The 20,036-nt window shown below is 39.4% G+C and overlaps 1 protein-coding gene and 1 long non-coding RNA gene across 2 annotated transcripts; both read left to right on the top strand.

Moving 5' to 3' along the window:
• Positions 1-87: 87 nt before the first annotated feature.
• Positions 88-5,096, top strand: LOC108882143 (monocarboxylate transporter 2). The gene is made up of 6 exons (XM_051071347.1): positions 88-1,070; positions 1,180-1,410; positions 1,588-1,731; positions 3,141-3,380; positions 3,415-3,990; positions 4,092-5,096. Exons 2-6 carry the CDS (start codon positions 1,194-1,196, stop codon positions 4,313-4,315), a joined length of 1,401 nt encoding a protein of 466 aa, XP_050927304.1. The 5' UTR covers positions 88-1,070; positions 1,180-1,193; the 3' UTR covers positions 4,316-5,096.
• An 8,138-nt stretch (positions 5,097-13,234) lies between these two features.
• Positions 13,235-17,965, top strand: LOC127142612 (uncharacterized). Its single transcript, XR_007813515.1, has 3 exons — positions 13,235-13,337; positions 14,063-14,259; positions 17,820-17,965. It is a non-coding gene; the product is annotated as an uncharacterized LOC127142612 (long non-coding RNA).
• The last annotated feature ends 2,071 nt before the right edge of the window (positions 17,966-20,036 follow it).

The raw sequence follows: 20,036 nt of genomic DNA, 5'->3' as shown, positions 1-20,036 counted from the left end.
CATTGCTTCCATTCTTCCTGTGTGTCGAGTAATTAACACACAAGAAACCTCAGGCAAGGTTGTTTTATTCCACAATAGGAGTCCTGTAAGGCTGCAGCCAACCAACAATTATTTTCACTATCACTACATCTGACAATTATTTTTCTTTAATAATTCATTCATTGTTCAGTCAACAAAATGTCAGAAAATAGTGGAAACTGTCCACTACTATTCCCTGAAGCCCAAATTAACATTCAACTTGCTTTTTTTTTTGTCTGACCAACAGTCAAACGACCCAAAAATATTGGATGTGCTGTGGTAGAAAACCACTAAACTAGCAAATACTCACTTTTGAGAGGCTGGCACCAGTGAATCTTTGGCATTTTTTTCCTGAAAAAAATTATCTACATTTTTGCCTGATCTGTGTTTAGGGGAATAATGAAACTACCATGTATAATGGGGCTCAACAATAAATTTTTGCCCCAGGACCCCCTAGGTGGTTAATTGTTGGTATTTCTGACAGAATTAATGTAACTAGATTAAAGTCAGTATTGACACCAATTCAATACACTGAATTGGTGCATCCCTAATGAAACTGTCATCATTTAATACCTTTGGCTGACTATTACACCATTGATGCTGATGCTGCTAATAAATTCAGTTCAATTCAATTCAATTCAAAATGAATCTGTGATCCAAGATTTTAGCCATTTTGTCCAGGTATACCCCCCCCCCATACTTGCACAAATGAGCACACAGATACACACAGAGTACAAAGGGCCTCAGCAGGAGTACACAACTTTTAAACAGATTAAAGAAAATAGGTTACATTTTTACCAGACAGACTCTGGTAATTATACCTGTCTGGCACTGAATTTTGTTGTTCTGCTCATAGAAACATTTACCATACATGTGCCAGGTCTCTTATTAACCATTAATAACTGTGTGTATGGTCACTTGTTTTTATCATGCAAGCACACGTGATGAGATCAAAGGCCTTGCAGCAGGGACTTTCTGAGGGAAACAGCCACAACCTGGCACAGCAGGAGAGTTCATAGCCTGGGCAAAACGTTTTCAAGGACTGTGCAGAGGTGAGCTCTTGTGCTATGCAGACTGTGTGTATTAGGGCCTTACCATTGCTTTAATAATGTACAGCTGTTTATACTCTGTTCACTTCTTTTACCTGTTCCCCCTACCTAGCTGGTGAATCGATCATGCCCCCTGCAGCAGCAACCAATTTAGGCTACACCCCACCAGATGGAGGCTGGGGCTGGGCTGTCGTCTTTGCTGCTTTCATCTCCATAGGATTTTCCTATGCCTTTCCCAAGTCACTCACCATCTACTTTAAGGAGATTCAGGAATATTTTTCGGTTTCCTACAGTGAGATTGCCTGGGTGTCCTCAGTCATGCTTGCTTCTATGTATGCAGGAGGTCAGTGGCATCAAATTTTTTTTTTTTTTGAATTGCACATGCCCACACAACTTAATATGCCATCAACAGTCTGACTAAGCAAAGTAATTCTATCCTCACTTTTTTTCGTCTTAATACAGTCATAGCTTCAGTGTTGTAAAGTAGTCAGAAAGTGAGATATTTCTCTCCTCTGTGCAGGACCTGTGAGCAGTGTACTTGTCAACCGCTATGGCAGCAGACCTGTGGTTATGGTCGGTGGGCTAATGGTTAGTGCTGCCATGGTTCTCGCCTCTTTTGGCACCACTATCATTCATCTGTATCTTTGTGTTGGAGTAATTGGAGGTAAATTATTTTTCTTCTGTCGTTAAGAATCACATATGCTGTTCCTTGTCAGTGATTCAGCAAAATATCCTTGAAATGTGTTCACTTACATAAGTACCTTGAGTTAATATGGATTTTGAGTACTTGCTGCTGTACTCTGTAATATTTGTGCTATGTTGCCTGGTTATGACTGGCTGACAAAGGAAGATGCAAAGGTTGTGGCGCAACTCACATGAACTCATGGAGTTTTTTTGACTATCAGGGCCCATCCATGAGGATTGTTTGTTTGGGGTCAACGTTGGCCATTCTGTGCAATGTGTAAATATTTACAATGAATTTGTAATTTGTGTTTGTAATGTGCAATTAAATATCAATGCCCAGTCGAAACAGTGCTGTTAAAGCAATTCCCTTATTTCAGTCAGACCTTAGTTTTTGAAAATGTCTGGCTAATACATGCATGCATGTATGCCAGACCACTAAAAGTGAGCAAACAACCCTCTCAGACTTTAAACCTAATCTCTAATCTAGTAGAGAGGCACCACCTACTGTGGCACAGAGAACAACTGTACACGGAAATAGTTGTGGGACTTTTGGACCACCATGGACATTAAATAAAAAAAAGTCAGAAATTAGGGCTGCAGCTACCAGCTATTTTCAATACTGATTAATCTGTTGAGCACTTACTCAGTTAATAAGTCATTTAGGTTATAAAATGTCTGATTATGGTGAAAAAGGTCAGTCACAATTTCCTAAAAGCCAAGGTGACATCTTCAAATTGCTTCTTTTGTCCAGACCTGAGAGATTTTCAGTTTGTTATCACAAATGACAAAGCAAAGCAGCAAATCCTGATAACTGAGATGGTGGTAACAGAAAATGCTTCTTCAAAAATGTGTCACAGTTCTCAGAAAAGGGACCCAAGAGTGACTCAGGAGGCAAAAGTCTTTACTTAGGGAAAAGAAAGCTTCCAAGGATACAAAAAGTACAAAGGGTTGAGCTGAGGCAAAATCCAAAAAAACACAGGCAAGGTCAAAAAAACAATCAGGATCAACAGAGGCAGGCAAAGAACAGAATGTTGAAAAGCTAAGACACATGACAAAAAAACAATCTGGCAGAAAACAAGTGGAAACTGACTGGTATACAGCAGTTCCTCTGGAGCTAATGAGGGAATGGGGAACAGGTGAGCAGGTAAATAGGGAGGAGTGGGTTAGATGATACAGCTAACAGGAGAGTCAGGCAGGTGGGAGTAACAGGGTCTGAACTGACAGCAGTATTAGAACATGTATGCACAAACCACTGGACTGAATGAATGAAAGGATGAGTGAGCTAAAAAACGGAATAATAAAATGAATTTGTATTTATCTTTGCTGTATACTCATCCAAGTGGAATCAGTTTTTATGGTGTGCAATCAACCATTTATTTATTTCACCAGGTTTTGGCCTCGCCTTCAACCTGCAGCCGGCCCTGACCATCATAGGCACCTACTTCCAGGTCAAAAGGCCGCTGGCGAATGGGCTCGCTATGACAGGGAGTCCAGTTGTTCTGTCCACTCTGGCTCCTCTTAATCAGTTTCTGTTTGATTCTTTTGGCTGGAGGGGGAGCTTCCTCATCCTAGGATCTATTGTTTTGAACTGCTGTGTGGCTGGTGCTCTGATGAGACCAGTCAAGAAAAGTGTCCAACCCAAACCCAAGACTGAACCACGAAGAGTGTAACGGGGCAGCTGCTGAGGACACCGGTGCTCAGTTGTCTAACCTCCTAACTGAAGAGAGCCCAAGTGAGAGCAGGAGTCAGAGCTGCATGCACAAGTTCATAGATTTCTCACTTTTCAAACACAGGGGCTTCCTCATTTATCTCATTGGTAATGTGGTCATGTTTTTTGGCTTTTTCGCACCTGTGGTTTTTCTGGCGCCCTATGCCAAACATCAAGGGATTGATGAATATTCAGCAGCTTTCTTGCTTTCCACTTTTGCTCTGGTGGACATGTTTATCAGACCAGCAACTGGCTTCATTGGCAACACCAAGTGGATTAGGCCAAGGATCCAGTATTTCTTCAGTTTTGCTGTATCATACAACGGTATATGTCACCTTTTGTGTCCACTGGCACCTGGATATGTAGGTCTGGTCGTTTATGCTGTCTTCTTTGGTTTGGCTTTTGGGATGGTTTCTGCGTTGCTCTTTGAAGCTCTGATGGACATTGTTGGAGCTCATCGCTTCTCCACTGCAGTTGGACTGGTCACCATAATTGAATGTGGACCGGTGCTTCTTGGCCCACCCATCTCAGGTTTGTAAACTTACAGCTGTGGAGACATTTACATACAATATTTTTTTAAACTGAGGAATTTGTAAAATGGTGACCAATGACCTGTGTTTCTTCTCTTTCAGGCGCGTTGGTTGATATTTTCGGAGATTACAAATACATGTATTATGCATGTGGTGTGTTTATGCTGGTGCCTGGTATATTTTTCTTCATCATGCACTACTACAACTACAAGAAACTGGACGAGGAGCAGAGGCAGAGTGTGACTGTGGAGATGAGGACTTCTAAAGACACTTTAGAACTTAAAATGAGCCAAGACGATAAAACAGCACATGAAACAGATGGATGAACTTGCTGACTATGAGTTGATTTTAATGGGTGTAAGGGAGATGACACGGGTTCTACTGCAGGACATAGTGTATACAGGCTATTACTGATAAAAATTATTTTCTATTTTTGATGAGGTTATTGGACTCTTTGGACTTTTGGTCTGGAGATGGAGATGAACATTTGGTATTTTAATAGTTATTTTATGTATGTTGTTATTATTATTACATTATGTGACAACTGTAACTCTAATGACCTTTGTTCATCAATCATCTAAAACTGCCCCTGTTCCTTTCAGTACAATTATCATAATGGCTCTATAATATGGTTCCTCTTGGTTTATTTAGTGACTGAATAAAAAGTAATTTTCCTGAGGGACTGATATAAAATAATGAGTCAAAACCCTGAACATAGAGCCATACCACTGCTGTTTATTGTCATCTTCGTACCACTAGATGGCACTGGACACTATCGTGTGAGAGCTGGTCAAGGTGCAGCATCTCTCCTATTAAACTGCAATTAAACTAAAGCCATCTTCATTGAGAGTTTAGTTCATTGCAGCATTGCTTTCTAAAGCTTGAGTCATGACCTTCCCATGGGCAGCTAGAAATTTTAAATGGGTCACCAAGGGCGCCGCAATTAAAAAATGAGAATGTTAAATGCCTAGTGTAAAGAACAGGCTTTCTCTCTTGAAATACCTTCCCAGAAATCGCCTGGCCAAAAATTTAAATCTTATTTTCAGTGAAAAATTCTATATTCATTCCTTAAGTTTTATTCTACAATAAAATACATTTTCAGCGTCATGGGGATCTGTAAAAGTAGTTTCATTGCTGCACCACTTTAGTCATAATAATTCAGTATGAAGTTATGGAAATGTTTTAGAATTTAACTTTTAAATAAGTGTAGGGAACCCTGTGTGCATTTAATAATAAGATTGTATTTGCATGTGTGGCTGAAGAAGTGAAATACTTTTTTTGGCCCCACTGACATAAAAAGTATTGTATGTGTAACACCAATACTTTCACTATAGTAGCTATACAGGCCAGGCCCTCAGAAATTTCAGTATTTTAAAGTGCTATTTTTAGTTGTTTGTGTATTTTTAATTGACACTGTCTTGCCTAAAACATATTGTGAAGAACCTAATAATGCAAGATCAAAGTTTCTGATTCATCTGGCACACATCAGAGAAAATACCTGACAGCAGATAAAATTTGTGATCTCATGCCAGGTCGCATTATCCCACCACAGGTCAGGCTTCATTTTCCAGCATCCTGCATGATTACAGACCCTTAGTACCTGCAATACAAGATACATGGTTGAGCCATTCAGGAAAAGAACAATGCCATTATTACAGATGTATGTTTAAATGATCCTTCCTTATCATGTCCCTGCAAGGTGCATATTGACTCCCTTTTTCAGATGGGCGAAAATTGCTTATGTGAGTGAATCAATAAGTTTCTTTATACCCTTAGATACCATTATGTGAAAATCAGATAAACAGTGTAAGTCCATGGCTTATGGGAGGGTGGACTTCTCTTTTAATCCTGGTTTAATTTCAATAAACAATCACCGGGTCAAAATGTAACCTAGTTTGAGTCAATATAACACTGACGCAATACTGGGTTAACTTGACCCAAAAGTTTTTTTTCCAACCCACAGTTAGTGTTATTTTTATATTTTATTTTCACATTTATTACCCAGTAGTACCCAAATTGGGTCAATATGTAGAGGGAAGCATAAATACACTATTTTAAGCTGTAGTATCAATATAGGTATCAATATGACTATGTAGATATGTGGCAGATATTGCAATGGAATAGAAAGGTTAATGAGTGGACACAACGTAAGAGAGTGAGAACTTCCAATTAGTGGCAGTTCCCATGAGCTCTGTATCATCTCCTCGCTGAACAGCTTGGGCATAATCACTGTGATGAACTGTGACTGATGTCAGTAAATCTGACTTTAATTGGGACTGAGAAGATTGAATCCAGGCAGCTCTGCATCCAATCCCTGTGTAGCCAGCTACCGTGCGGTGGCATGATGTTTTAAGCATGCTGCTGGTCTGAGCAGTTGCATCCCAAATTCTGTTTTAACCACACGGTTGGGATGTCTGTAAAGAAGGAAGTGATACTGTCTACTTAATCCAACATGTTTGTTAATAATCTCTGCTAATCTTCTTTACCCACAGCAGCAGAACTAATCTGTCTTCACAATGTTTACACTCGAAGAGACTTAAGAGTTTATTCATCAGCCCTGTGGACGGAGCTATTAATGACACATCGCTGGTCTAAAATAAACATTGATAGCCAGTGCAGCTAACACGGATACACAGGGCACGTTGACATGTTCTAAAAGACAGAGGGGCAATTGCCATGTCAGTCTACCCAAGGAGCTCTCAAGGACTCAATCACCTCTCCTAGAGACTAGAGACACCAAGTCCAGCGGTGTGTGCTAACTGACTGTCGTCTCTGATGAAACACAAGATTTACTGCGATCATTTGGAAAAAACCAGGCACAGAGTACCCTACTCGCAAAATCAATAATCTTTGCCAGCAACTACTGTGACATCGATCATGGTCACCTTGATATTTATGTATTGTAAAATCATCTTGTATTTCAGATATACTTTTGAAATTAGATTTTTCTCCAGCACGAGCAGTCAACATCTGAATGAGTAGAGGTAATAGCAGAGCCAGTCTGGATTTTGCTTCACCCACAAAAATCCCTAGAGGGCAGCCTGAATCACTCATATAGCTGGTCATTAATGTTCATCTTGAAAGGGACAGTTATCAAACCATACATGTACACTAAGCTGTGAACTGCAGTGTTACTGAGGACATCAAATTAAATACTGTATACAATTTTGAAATATTTGTGCTTTACTTGAGTATGTCTGTTTGCTGCTTCTTTATACCTCTATTCCACCAATCTAGAGTAATATGCCCACTGATCAGCGTTGCTTCTTCAGAGCAGTCTGGATGCTATACTGACTATACTCACTATCTGCAAGTAATGAGATGGGCCAGTCAGGCTGGTGCTAGCTGGTTAGCAATGCTAACTTCAGCAGAAGAAAATATGTGATGGAACTAGTTTGATGCTAAACTTGCAACTTTTCTTCAAGACTGGTAACTAAACAGCTGTTTACATTGGCTATGTAGCAATAGCAAAACTTACAAATAGCTCCTTTAAGTAAAGGATCTGAATACTTGTTCCTCCAGTGGTGTATTGTACTAATATTGTACAACAGGTTGTTGGTGAAAGCGTGCTAAAATCATACTGAATCTCAACAATCTTTGGATGAATACCATTTTTGGATGTTAATGTGTCTGTGAGATAGTCTGGTGCCAAGGCAGGCTGGTATTACAGGCACTTGACCATACAAACTGTGCAGCTGCTGCTGGACATCAGGCTTCCTTGCGGAATACCAATGGGACAAAACAGAGCCCTTATGAAGACGGCCATTTTTTGAACTCAGACAAAAGAGGAACTTAAACCCCTAAACTACTCAATCATGACTAATGCTTGTAAAAGAAATTGAGTCGCAAAGCAAAAGGACTTAATGAGATTATGCTACCCATAATTAACAATCTGTGAAACACATTTCCCAAAACCAGGAACAGTGCGCCTTTTTGTCTGCCGTCGAGCCTAAGAATGTGTGAATTATCATCCAAACACACATTTACCCCACTTTTCAGGGTTGACAATGCAGAGCCCCTGACCAATATCCTTAATCTGCCACTCAAAATACATTTAGCCTTTGTGAGAACAAATGTGCAGCACTGAAACATTGGTTGTGGAGACTCTCTACTGCCTATTAGAACCATTGTTCCTCTTTATCTGGTGAACACAGACAACCACTAAAGCTTGCATGTCTGGGGACGGTGCTGCCGTTGTGTGCATATTACAAGAAGAATACGAGGATTGTCCCGTGGATTATAATCTCTTCTTTGAATACCACACTGAATTACAGTGCTGTACAAACAAATTTGATTGAAGAGCTGAAGAATGGACGGGTGACATAAACTACCCTCAAGCACTGTAGCATTTACACAGTGTGCACAGATGCAGTCAGATGTAATCTGTGGCATGTGAATGATAAAAAATAAGTGGGCTGTGTTATCAGTCTATCAGGGCAGCACACTTGAATGACCAATTCGACCCGAGAGATAACATTGTAAGATTTCATTTAATTCCTCAGTCTTGATTTGGAAAATTGTATTGAATCTAAGATAGTTCCCAATCCCCATCTGCAGACGTCTGAAATAGGCATTCCAGCGTCATGTCCTCAGGGATCGACACCCAGGCCTGGGCTGAGACTGAGAGCATGACAGAGAGACTGGGCATGGAAAAGGGAGAGAAGCAGAAATAATTATAAGAGCAACTGAGGCGTATCGGTTTGTCCTTGGCTCAAAATGAAAAGCAGGATGAGACATGATGGCACAAATCAACTGCAAGCCCATATACAGTACCTGATTCACTCATAACATCTGTGTAATTACACATCAGGAACCTTGTAATACTGGGATTCTGTTACCAAATTGTGCCATCGTCACATTTCTGGCCAGGACCTAGAATAATTAAGTGTATCATTACCCTGAACTGAAATTGCAGAGGAGTAGGGAGTAGTGATGATGGTAACCCTCACTGGGAATGTGGGAAGCATTAATGACAAACTTATTTTGATACCCAGGGTGCACTATGTCAATTTTAAGAAGCTTGTATGTGCTGAAAAGATTTTGAGTACACTGTTCTTTGTAATTGTGAATCAGTGCTATAGTGGCTGAAGTGAATCAATGTCCTCAGAGGTTCTTTGTGTTTCAAGGGCAGTCTCTCCTGAGTCTCAGCTGACATGATGAGGTTGTTGACTGTCACAGCTGCCTCTCTAAGCCCGCCAAAGGTATGTGATTAAATTCCCATTCTTTTCCTAAAGAGAAGTGGAGCCATTTAGAAACCTATAAACCATATGGACAAGTCAATGAATTGTCTTTAAAGTAGACCCTATAGGTTTGCTCAGAAGGAAATGACAATAGAAACTGGATGCCTTTGTGTGCAACACACAGTACATATGAACACAATGGAGCTTTTTTCTCTAAGATTTCATGTAATTGAGCAACAGTTTTGGAGGAGTTGTAGTTAGAAAGTAATTCAAAATCTCATTTTCTGGTTTGAAGGTTTCAGAAGTACTGTAATATGAAAAGAGTTGCAATGATGAACAAAATTGAATAATTTAAGTGAAACCCCTCTTAAGTAATAAAGCTAGTGATATTCCATATTTTTTTACAACATAGACGTGTATTGTTGTAGTAGACACATCAGTGAGGTGACACATTTTAGTCCAGTAGAAACTAATAGGCTTGGGGCGCCATAAGGGAGGATGGGGAAATTGCAAAATCTTGAGAAATGAACCAATCCAGATAATACATGATTTATATTTGCCCTCCACAATGACTCCACCTGAGGACTTTGTAACTCAAAGGTATGTTGTTTATGGACATTTGCTTAAATGATATTTTCATGGGTGATGGTGGTGTCATCCATGAACTTTATGATGGTGTTGGAGCTAAGTATTGCTGTGCTTTCGTTGGTGGTGAGGGCATACAGTACTGAACTTAGCACATATTCCTGGTGGAATTGATATAGCCTTAGTTTAATGCATCTGCCAAGAAAAAACTTAAATTGTTTGAAAAAAAGGAGCAAAAGAGGATCAATTAATTTTTAATCAAAACTAAAAACAAGAAATCAAAGGCTTTCAATGCAGTTTGTTCTGACAGATTTGACATACTGCCTCAGAAAACCCAGTGAAAAAAACAGAACGGGTTTAATTTTGCAGACTGATACGTATTTATGTGCAAGCATTTGCAAACATTTCACTGTTAATTCGCTATCTTTATGAAAACTTAATTAAATTACTAAATACTTATTTAACTGAAGCCAGTCCTTATGATTGTGGTTCAGTCGTTATGTTATTTGGCATCTGTTTGACCCTGCATCTGATGTCAAATTGTTCTTTAGCAGCTGGTTCCTGCATTCCTAGGAGTGTAGCCACAAATTGGGTTCCAAATCATTTATATTCACCCTAAGGATATCTCTCTTCCTTGATGCACCTCTAAAATCAGTCCAGCCATTTCTGTTCCTGCTATGCAAGACAAATCAATGATAAACCTCAAAATGCTTGCAAGTGCATTTGGTTATTAAGTGTTTGTTGGTTCTGCAATATGTGTGCAGGCTCCACTGGAGCCTAAACTAAGAATTCAAAATGATTTCCTTCATTTCTCTCATGTAGAAAATTGTGCTCATGAGATCTGATATCTCATGATATCTGAACACAGATTTTCAGAACAGTTGCATTAGTAGCTTTCTTTTAAATGAAGAGGAGTATGCATCATCACTGAGGGAGCTAATGCAACAGAATGACAAACAACATAACTCACAAACTGACTCCTGTGCAGCCAATCAGCTTTAATGTATTGTAATGTATTCATAAGGTCGTTCAGTGGTGATGGATTGGCTGAGCTTCAGAAAGTGCGGAGCTAATAAACAAATTTGTTGAGTCTTTATCTTCCCTTACTGTTGCAGCCCAGGATGCATCACCACATATAAAGCTTTAAATGTGTTTCTCAGACATATTTTTTTTTTATCATTTTATCAAGAAGACAACAAATAAAATATATAATATAATGTGAATGGTTTGTAAAAATGCTTTAAAGGTCAATTCTTACAGCGTGGTTTTACAACAAAATGGCATGAAACCTAAATTAGAAAACAAGGCAAATGTAATCAATTCATAATTTTCTGAAATATGAGAAAAGCTGACAGTTTCAAATTAAAAATAAGCTTGTTTTGCAGTTAAATTAAACAGCTTATATAAACAACCAAATAAGCAAAATGTACACAAAAGACCGAAATTAACCTCATCATCGCAGAGTGAAGAGCATGATTGCAAGCGCAGGCACAATTACACAATACCATGTTTCAAAAAGCAGCCCTCTCAGCTGTCTAAATAGGATGATTGCTGCTGGTCTGAAGGGTCCTTCAGTGAGAGGAGCTTTGGAGGAAAGAGACAGAGAGAAAGAGGTAGCACATGTGGGAGGTGCCAAATAAAACATTACTGATTAACTTGTTTAGTACTGTGCAGTGATTCTGGTGTGTGTGTATGTGGTTCCACTTGTAATCTATACAGTATGTACAGCTACCTTTTGTGTGCACCCACATGTCTAAAGATGGCAGATTTACTATCACTTTTGATAAAACAAAATGAAAGATGCCTGAGCTTGGATGCTCTTTTTTTTTTTTTACCCTGCCTCTTCTTTGAGCAGCAGCAACATTCACGGACAGAGGCAAAGGAGGACATCCTTTGTTACAAGAGGCTGATCCTTATTATCCTTTAACAACATGATGATATAATTATCTTCCCATGTAACTGCCAAGTATATAGCTAATAGCAGCCATTTATCAGCACATATTAACTAAAGCAGACCCCCTTAATTAATCAGCTGTTCTGGCTTTTGTCATGTGATGCATTACTCTTACAGCCCAATAAAGCAGCTGTAAGCACATGATAGTCAGTGGTCATCAAATTTAAATATCTCATTTCTATTTGTATAATTTGCACACTGGATTTAATGAATATAACTTCTCATTTTTCACTCTCCCAGCCGGGTTCACCTGCATTACCACAGAAAGCACTCTTGTCCCTTGTGACTGATTCACTGATTCAGAGCTCCTTGCTTTTGGATTAGCATGCTCATTACAGCCCACATCTATTCTGTCTTAAGCCATCGTCTGTGTCTCATCAACCCCCATGTGAACCCGAGCATCAAACCCGTGTAAACTGGCTTCATGACAGTGAGTATAATTTGATTAGCCTTTTTTTTTTTTTTTGAATTACAGGGTAATCGTTCTTTTAAGTGTGTGTAATATATCTTTCCTCTATAAGAGGCTTCTAGCCATGATTTCTAGACAATATTTTTATTAAGAGACAAGTGACAACATTTAGTTTCTTAAAGAGGGGTCCAAGTTGTTGATATCGTGCTCTGTACTGTCATAACTTCTCTTTAACAGGTGAAAGTCCTCGTAAAACAGTGGTGTAATATACAGTAGTGAGAACAAAAGAGAGACTCACTCTACACATCTACGGTATACTGTATATGTTGTTTTCAGCTGTTGAGTTATGGCAATAGCACACAATGGATGATAGGACCATAGACTTATCAATAATGCATAAGATAGTAAGAGAAATGACAGGCACTCTGCTGGTAGGTTCTCTCCAGAAGCAAGCCATAAATTTGCAGGGCAATAATAATGACTCTTCTCAGGGAAATAAAGGCCACCCTCTGCTCCCCATAGTCATAAACCTGACTCACTCTTCCATTGGTTGGAAGAAAAATGCTTCCTCTCCTACCACACAGGAGTCATACACAGGAGGTACTTCAACCAGCCAACTTGATATGCAATCATCTCTCTTTACAGAGGAAAGAATACAATTTCAGTTTTTATATTAGCTATTTTCCTATTATGCCTGTGGAGGTGGGGAGAAATGGTGAGCACAGTAATGGTGAGATGAAGTTCACTTGAACAGCTCCGGAAAATATTCAAAAAAGATTTCCAGCTATTCTCTTACTTTGACCATATTCTAATCCTGTTGTGCAGCCTGCTGTGTTTCTATTTCAACATGTTGAATAATAAAAATAATAATTTTCTTTGTATGTATATATATATAGTTATTATTATTATTATCATAATCATTGTTATTATTATTTTAAGCTTGGGTTAGTTGTCTTAGGCAAGAAAACATTTAACTTTCTCCAATATGAATATGAAGGTCTCATTTTTGGCAAAGTCATCGCAAAAAAAAAAAAAGTTAAATATTTTGAGAAATGTCCTAAATGCACTTAGGTATGCCACTCTTATATTTTCCTGCTAAAAATGAAGCTGGAGCCAGGCGATCATTAGATGAGTTTAGCATAAAGGCTGCGGGCAGAGCGAGACAGGTAACCTGGCTCTGCCCGAAGGAAATAAAAATCCATCTCACTGCACCTCTAAAGGTTAGTAATTAAAACACTATTTTTTGTTGGTTTAATCCATGTTATGTTCCATATATGTCTATTAAATATGAAGCTGGATCCAGGAGATCATTAGCTTAGCATGCTAATTAGCATAAAGACTGCATAAAAAAGGGGGGCTGGGAGAAACAGCTAGCCTGGCTCTGTTCGAAGGTAACAACTTTTACATATATACCAGCACCACAAAAGCTCACTATTCAATGTTGAATAATAATTCCAGTAAATTTCAACTTGGTTTATTTGCGATAAATGTAACTATTGGTTTCACGTGTCATGATAACTTAAAATCTCACAGCTAACTAGCCACCTCTGTTGTGGAGATACGGGACAGGAAAACTCGCATAAAACAGGGTATATGGGGCAATTGGCTTGAGTGTCCTACAGCTTTCCAAATAAATGTGTTTATTTCTCCTTTATTCTAAGACCTTTTGTGTCTAACTGATAGTATACTCAGATAGTAGCCACTTCGAACCGCCGTTATGCTAATTTAAGGATCTACATCCGGTTCAACTTGTTAGCTTAGGCCTCTCATTAACACTGCTCCAATGCCACCTGTTAACCTGAGACAAAGGAATACAACCCGATGCTAATGTTTATTGGTGGTGGGCCGTACAGACTTAAATCCCTAACAGTGTTTGAGGTGTTGTTGTTCTCTTACCATATGGAAAGCTGAGTGTTTGTTGAGCCGTCCTCTGTCTTTTCTTTAGTCCGTTTTGGGGGAAAGTCTCCGGGAGGACAACATTGACAAGTGCCGCCAAGTCGCTTACTGTGAATTCACTGCTGGAATTACTATCAGCCATGGACGCATCCATTTTCCAAGTCTGGAATCATCGCTTCCCTGATCAGGAAAGGTTTTCCTTCACAGAGAGTAGTGGCCGCAGGAACACCACCACTTTTTTGGGAGGTAAGTTGTTTTGATTAGTTCCTTGTCTGTTCACACCGGTTCGGATAAATGAGTAATTCCTCCTCATGATAGTCCACGGCATAATCCGCCATTGCATTTAGCATATTCCCCAGTTTTCTCAGATTATGTGTAAGTGCAATTAGAGATAGCCTCACACATGTAAACATACCTACCGTGTGCAGATGAATATTCATGTTTTGGGGTAAGATGAGCCAGCAAGTTGTGGATAGTATGGCATAATGGACGTTTTTAGTGGCTACATTTGGCATACTTCCAGTCAGACTCAGAGTCAAGTATTTGAAATGATTCATGTAGAAATCAGGTTTATTTGCAAAACTGTAGGGCGCCAGTTGCCCTAATACATATGCGCACCCACTGGCAGCTCCTGCACACCCAGTTTTGTGTTTGTCCCACATTACAGATTGAAGAATGTCTAGTCAGTCTTAGCTGTCTCTCTTTCATGGGTCCAGTTGTGGTGACAGCAAATGACCATGAGCTGATGTAACTCAATGTAATTTCCTATTAAGAATTTCTTTCATTGGTCTTTCTGAAAATTTAAAAATGTTCCTGTGGTTTACAATCCATATTTTAAGATAAATCGACATCCACTACATCTTATATCATCTATTAATTTTCTTCCATCACAACCATCACATAACAGGAATTGTCACTTGTAGAAAGGTTTTAAGCTGACCTCTGCAGGTACCTCCAGCTGTTCCAAGTCACATTCAGTCGGTAGTGGCCCAGAACAAATAGCCTGGGACGGATAGTGCTGGGGTGGGTCTCCATAATCAACTCTAGTGAGCTGCCTTTGGAGTGCAAACAGCAGGTATCAAACAGTTTAGGGTCCATTTGTTGTGCTGAGTGCTTTCCACAAAAGGTTGCATGAGACAGTCTGACCTTGTCAGGAGGGTTAGACTGAGATTTCTCCTGAATCCTTTTCAGGTGGAGAAGAAGACCAGCAGAGATTTGACATATCTCTCACTGATTTCTTCCTGAATTATGTATCTTCACCAGCCACACGATATCACAAAAAATAACCTATAACCATTTTCTGTCCATGTATGCTCATCGGTTTTGGAAATATGGAATTGGTCTGTATTATACCAGATTTCAGGCTTGTTTTTGGTATTTGGCTGTAGCAGTAAAAGAAAATAACCAAAGCAAAGGCACAGACATGGCTCCTTTACAAGCATGATCAGTGTATGCATCTCTGACATCTAACATACGCCTGTTGCGGAAACATGACCAACTGATTATGTTTGTGCCATTCAGCTGTTAATGTAAACATTTGAAGGTCAAATGTGGTTTCATCTCAGAGAGATGAATTCAGGCATCACAGGAGGGCTGGCAAGTTCAATTACATGAACCACAATTTTTGCATTGTCATGTGATGTGACTTCAGTGCACCATGTCAACCGTATGAATTGAGGAGAACACAATAAAAGCAGTGACTGATTGTATGACTCTGGGGAGAAAACGTCCTCTTGTCAGATTCCTTCCCTTTTAATAGTCCTTTCAAAGAAAATGTAATCTCCCAGTTTAATGTTCTCATATCTGATTTTACAATCTTAAAGACAGTCACACAAGAAACGCACATCACACTTGGCATAGGCCTATGCTGTACATTTAATCTCAATTATCAATGCATCTCCATGTGCTTAACCCAGATAACAGCTGACTGCTGATGACATTTTTAAAGTCAGGAATAAACGCCACCTATTGTATTAGTGTTTTCTTCACCTGGATGCCTTGAGAGAGAGAGAGAGAGAGAGAACAGTTTTTACAGTAGCAAATCTCAGGAGGCAGAGAGGCAGTTACTGGAATGGAACGGTGAAGACCAGAGCCAGAAGGCAACAGCATCTGCTCTCTCTGGAGACTGCCATCAGCAGTTTGGCTAAAAGAATGGCTACTTATGTTGAAATGTCTGTGTGCTAGCTGTATTTTTTCTGCCTGACACTGCAATACTGTAGTTCTCCTTGTTAATTTGAAAATTTCATAATGTGCATGCAATGACATTTGACTTAATAGTGGGATCAAATAGTGTAGCTCTCAGTAAATGTCAATCGGACTCAGGAAATAATGGAGCAAAAAGGTGTTTGCGTTTCCAGTTTTAAGTATAAGCTTTAAAAAATAGCAGAGTGAGACATGTATTACATTGGCAAACTGTTAGCTTTTATTCTGCCTTTCACCTGAGTTTTCTCATATCACACCTCAGGTGTGTCTGGGAAGTTAATGAGTTGTTTCGCCTGAGAGAAATATGCCTCACTCTTATCCACGACAAAGATATAATGGAAAAGATTAATATCCTTAAAAGAATCTATTAAATGTTAAGATCAACTGATGTAAAAGGTGAGACACTCAATTTCCATTAAACATGAGGGGCTCAGCGAATTGAAAAACATCCCGCTCAAGACTTCGGTTATTTTAATAGCAGTTTGGGCCGATTCCACCCACTAAGACATTAATACTCTACTGAATAAGATTCAAAGGCCAGATTCTCACACTGGCTTCTATAAAGATAATCTTATTTCTTACTTGGCTGAACTTGAGAGTTGGCTCATGCAGATAAAGTAGACACCAACTGTTTCCCATTGACCTTTCCAGAAAGGAGCAGAGAATGCCTTAGAAAACAAAAACACTCAATGAAAATGCAAATGAATCACATGAAAGGCATCCCTCACTATTTCACTGTAAGTAATTTGCTGGCGGTGATTTATTGATCTCAGAGAAAAGATATTTGAGTTGTTAAACCAACAGCAAGATAATATCTTCTTCTCTTATTGAATCTTTGAAACTGCTTTCACACCACTTGTCTTTCTTGTGTCGCAGCACAGCAACCAAACTGTTTGTGTGAGTGGAAGGTGCATGTGAGGTTTTTTGTTATATTATGGCAGGACTGCCTGTAGAAATATGTGACTTTTATCTACAAGAAACCCCCTTCCTTATTGTTCAAAAGGCATTGCGTGATGATGCATGACATGATCTACAGTATGACATGTTCTCTGTGTCTGATAGAAATCGCCCCCTTGGGCATAGTGTCATTGTAATCAGCAGTAATATCATCTTAAAATGTCACAGCTAAACCTTTAGTGATTCCTGTTATGACAAGACTAGGCACTGCTGAGGGGGAAGCTAAATAGAAAACTGCTCCATAGTTCTTCCAGAGACATCTCCAGCTCTCCCACCCTGAGCAAAACACAACGATTTATTGACATTTTTACTCTGCTTAGCCGTGCTTGGCACAAGTAGCAACCAACATATTATCTTGTAGGCATGCCATTTTGGAAAGTAAATTTGACATAGAATCGGACAAGCGCCAAGAGTAGGTCCATATTGCTGCCAATATTTATAAAATGCATGATTGTATGTTGTCTCTCTGCAAATCTAAGAAGAAGCATATGTTCCTAAGAATGCCATCACTGTAGGTATGTAACATTCAGACCAAAGCCCGAGGGAGCTTATGGGCTGTCTGCTTCCCAGCCATATCTGTACCGACTGTTTTAGATTTAGGAGACAACTCTTGTGAACATTCTTACAAAAATTGTCCTTTTTTTCAGGGTTACTTTTCCAAGAGCAGCCGTCAGAACCATTCAGGGAGGAGTCCATTGAATCAGTAGTGCATGAACCTTCTTCAGACAGAAACCGGTGGTCTGCAGGTCAGGAAAAAATCTTTTTGATTGGTTTGTTGCACTGCAAATGCATAGATTCAGGGGCACTTGGGGTTTTTTGTTTATTGTAAACTATAATGTTACAATTAAGTTTGCTTTTTGTCATGAGTTTCTGAGTCACTGAAAGTTACATCCTCAAAAAAAGCAACACATTTTTAAACATGAAAGTAAAGGACCATCACAGAAAAGCACTCTTTGCCTTATCACAGTTGAGTGCAGCTAACTTGCAACTGAAACGTCAGAGAGTCATCACTGTCCGTTGGGATTCGTGGCAGTGGAGTGTGACCACAAGGAAAGGTTGTACACAAATGCTGCAGTTGTGTCCACTGAGGTCCATGATGAATAATGTTTCATTTCCCTGTATATCAACCATATACATGGAAATGACAATAAACCTGAAAAAAACATTTAAGGACAATTTTAAAAAGAACTACATATCTGTGAGCAGATATGTAGTTCTATTTAGCAAAAGTTTTATGTCTTTAGGAGGAACCACTAGGCAAATAAAATTATATTGAGATATAAACTACTGTTTAAACTAAGGTTTTGCCGTTTTAATGGGATTTATGTTGACATTGAGAGACATAGGATAACACCAGACTTAACCTGTAATGACAAAGAAAAGGAAAAGGTGACAGTTTTTGTGAATATTCCAGGATAACGTGGCCACATCAGGCCCACAGCATTCACAATGTCCAAAAATAAATAAGCTTGTTATTTCTGAACAACCAGCAAAGAACCTCTTGACTGTGCTTCACTGGGTTCCAGCTCCTTTCCATTTATTGACAGTGTGATTTATGTTCAATGGCTTTGTATAATTTTGTCTAACTTTATCACAGATCTGCAACATATTTACCCAGGAAGGTTGAGACCTACTAGTAGCCATTCATTAACAGTTGTTGCGCATTAGAGATGGGAAAATTAAAAAGTATCAGCATGACTTATGAAGTATTGTAGCAAGTATCAGCACTAACTTCACTTCACACTTTTCTTCGCACTTTCTGTGCCGCTTATGTTTTACAATGCGTCTGATTGATGAATGAAAACATGTTGAGAAGTAGATTATTAATGATGGATTCACCTCAAAGCCTTTAGTGTGGTGAACCCACTGCCATTCCACGTTTAAAGAGTAATTTAACACTCTCTATAAATCTTGTGTTTGCTGATCTCTGTTGGTTCGGTACCTTCTCACCTTGCTGTGGTGATGTACAGGTGCACTCCAGGATCCTGTGACATCACTGTTGGGTGTGGTTATTGGCATAAGAGAGCTTCTTTGTAACAGAGGTTAAACTTTGAACCAGAGAGGGCAGCAGAACACTGCTTTTCAGCCCTGTGTTAAGTTACTCTTTAAGTTAGATAGTATGAATATTTCTCTCCAATTGTTGTAGATAATCGTCTGTGCATATCTCAGGAATAAAGATCAATGATATTGATTTCAGGGTTCTGTGTTTGAGATACACAGCCTACTGTGTGCTCCAAGAATTCCCTGTATTTCTGAACAAAGCCCTTGTAAAACAGATGGCTTGAATAAAGTTCAGTCCTTATGTGTCAAAGCACAGCATCAACATGGGACTAGCTCTATGAACAATTAATGACTGCCCTATCTCTGGAAACTATTGTTCTGCTCAGAACAATTCAGCAATTTATGCTATTTGGCTTCCCACTATATGTCCCAAATCCCCTCTGCACAGAGTTGACTCTGCCAAAGCCTCAGACATTAATGCTGTGTTGTAGTGTGCCTACATCTCAAGCAGTTTCTTGCTGTTCTTCTCACTCTGGGTATTCTTCACTCCTTCCTGAACTGGGAATGCACCCTGTCTTCCTGAGCAAGCATCAAAATAAAATGTGAAGTCTTTATGCCGTAGAGATGGCAGTGTGAGCTGCAGGCCTTGGGCATGTTCTGCATGCCAGTGATAAAAAATCCAGACACAATGCAAAAGTAGAGCTCACCATGTAGCGAAGGTGACTGGGAGTGGGGAGGATCGAGCTATTTCCTACACATACAGATCGGTGCTGATTTACTCTGAATAACAGCACTCACCTCCCCTTCTTTGCCTCGGTCACCATTACGTCTTCATCATAGACTGAAGAACTCCCCCACTGTAG

Source organism: Lates calcarifer, linkage group LG6 (genome assembly GCF_001640805.2).
Source record: "Lates calcarifer isolate ASB-BC8 linkage group LG6, TLL_Latcal_v3, whole genome shotgun sequence".
Classification (NCBI taxonomy): Eukaryota; Metazoa; Chordata; class Actinopteri; family Centropomidae; genus Lates; species Lates calcarifer.
This window is presented reverse-complemented; position numbering and strand designations above follow the sequence as displayed.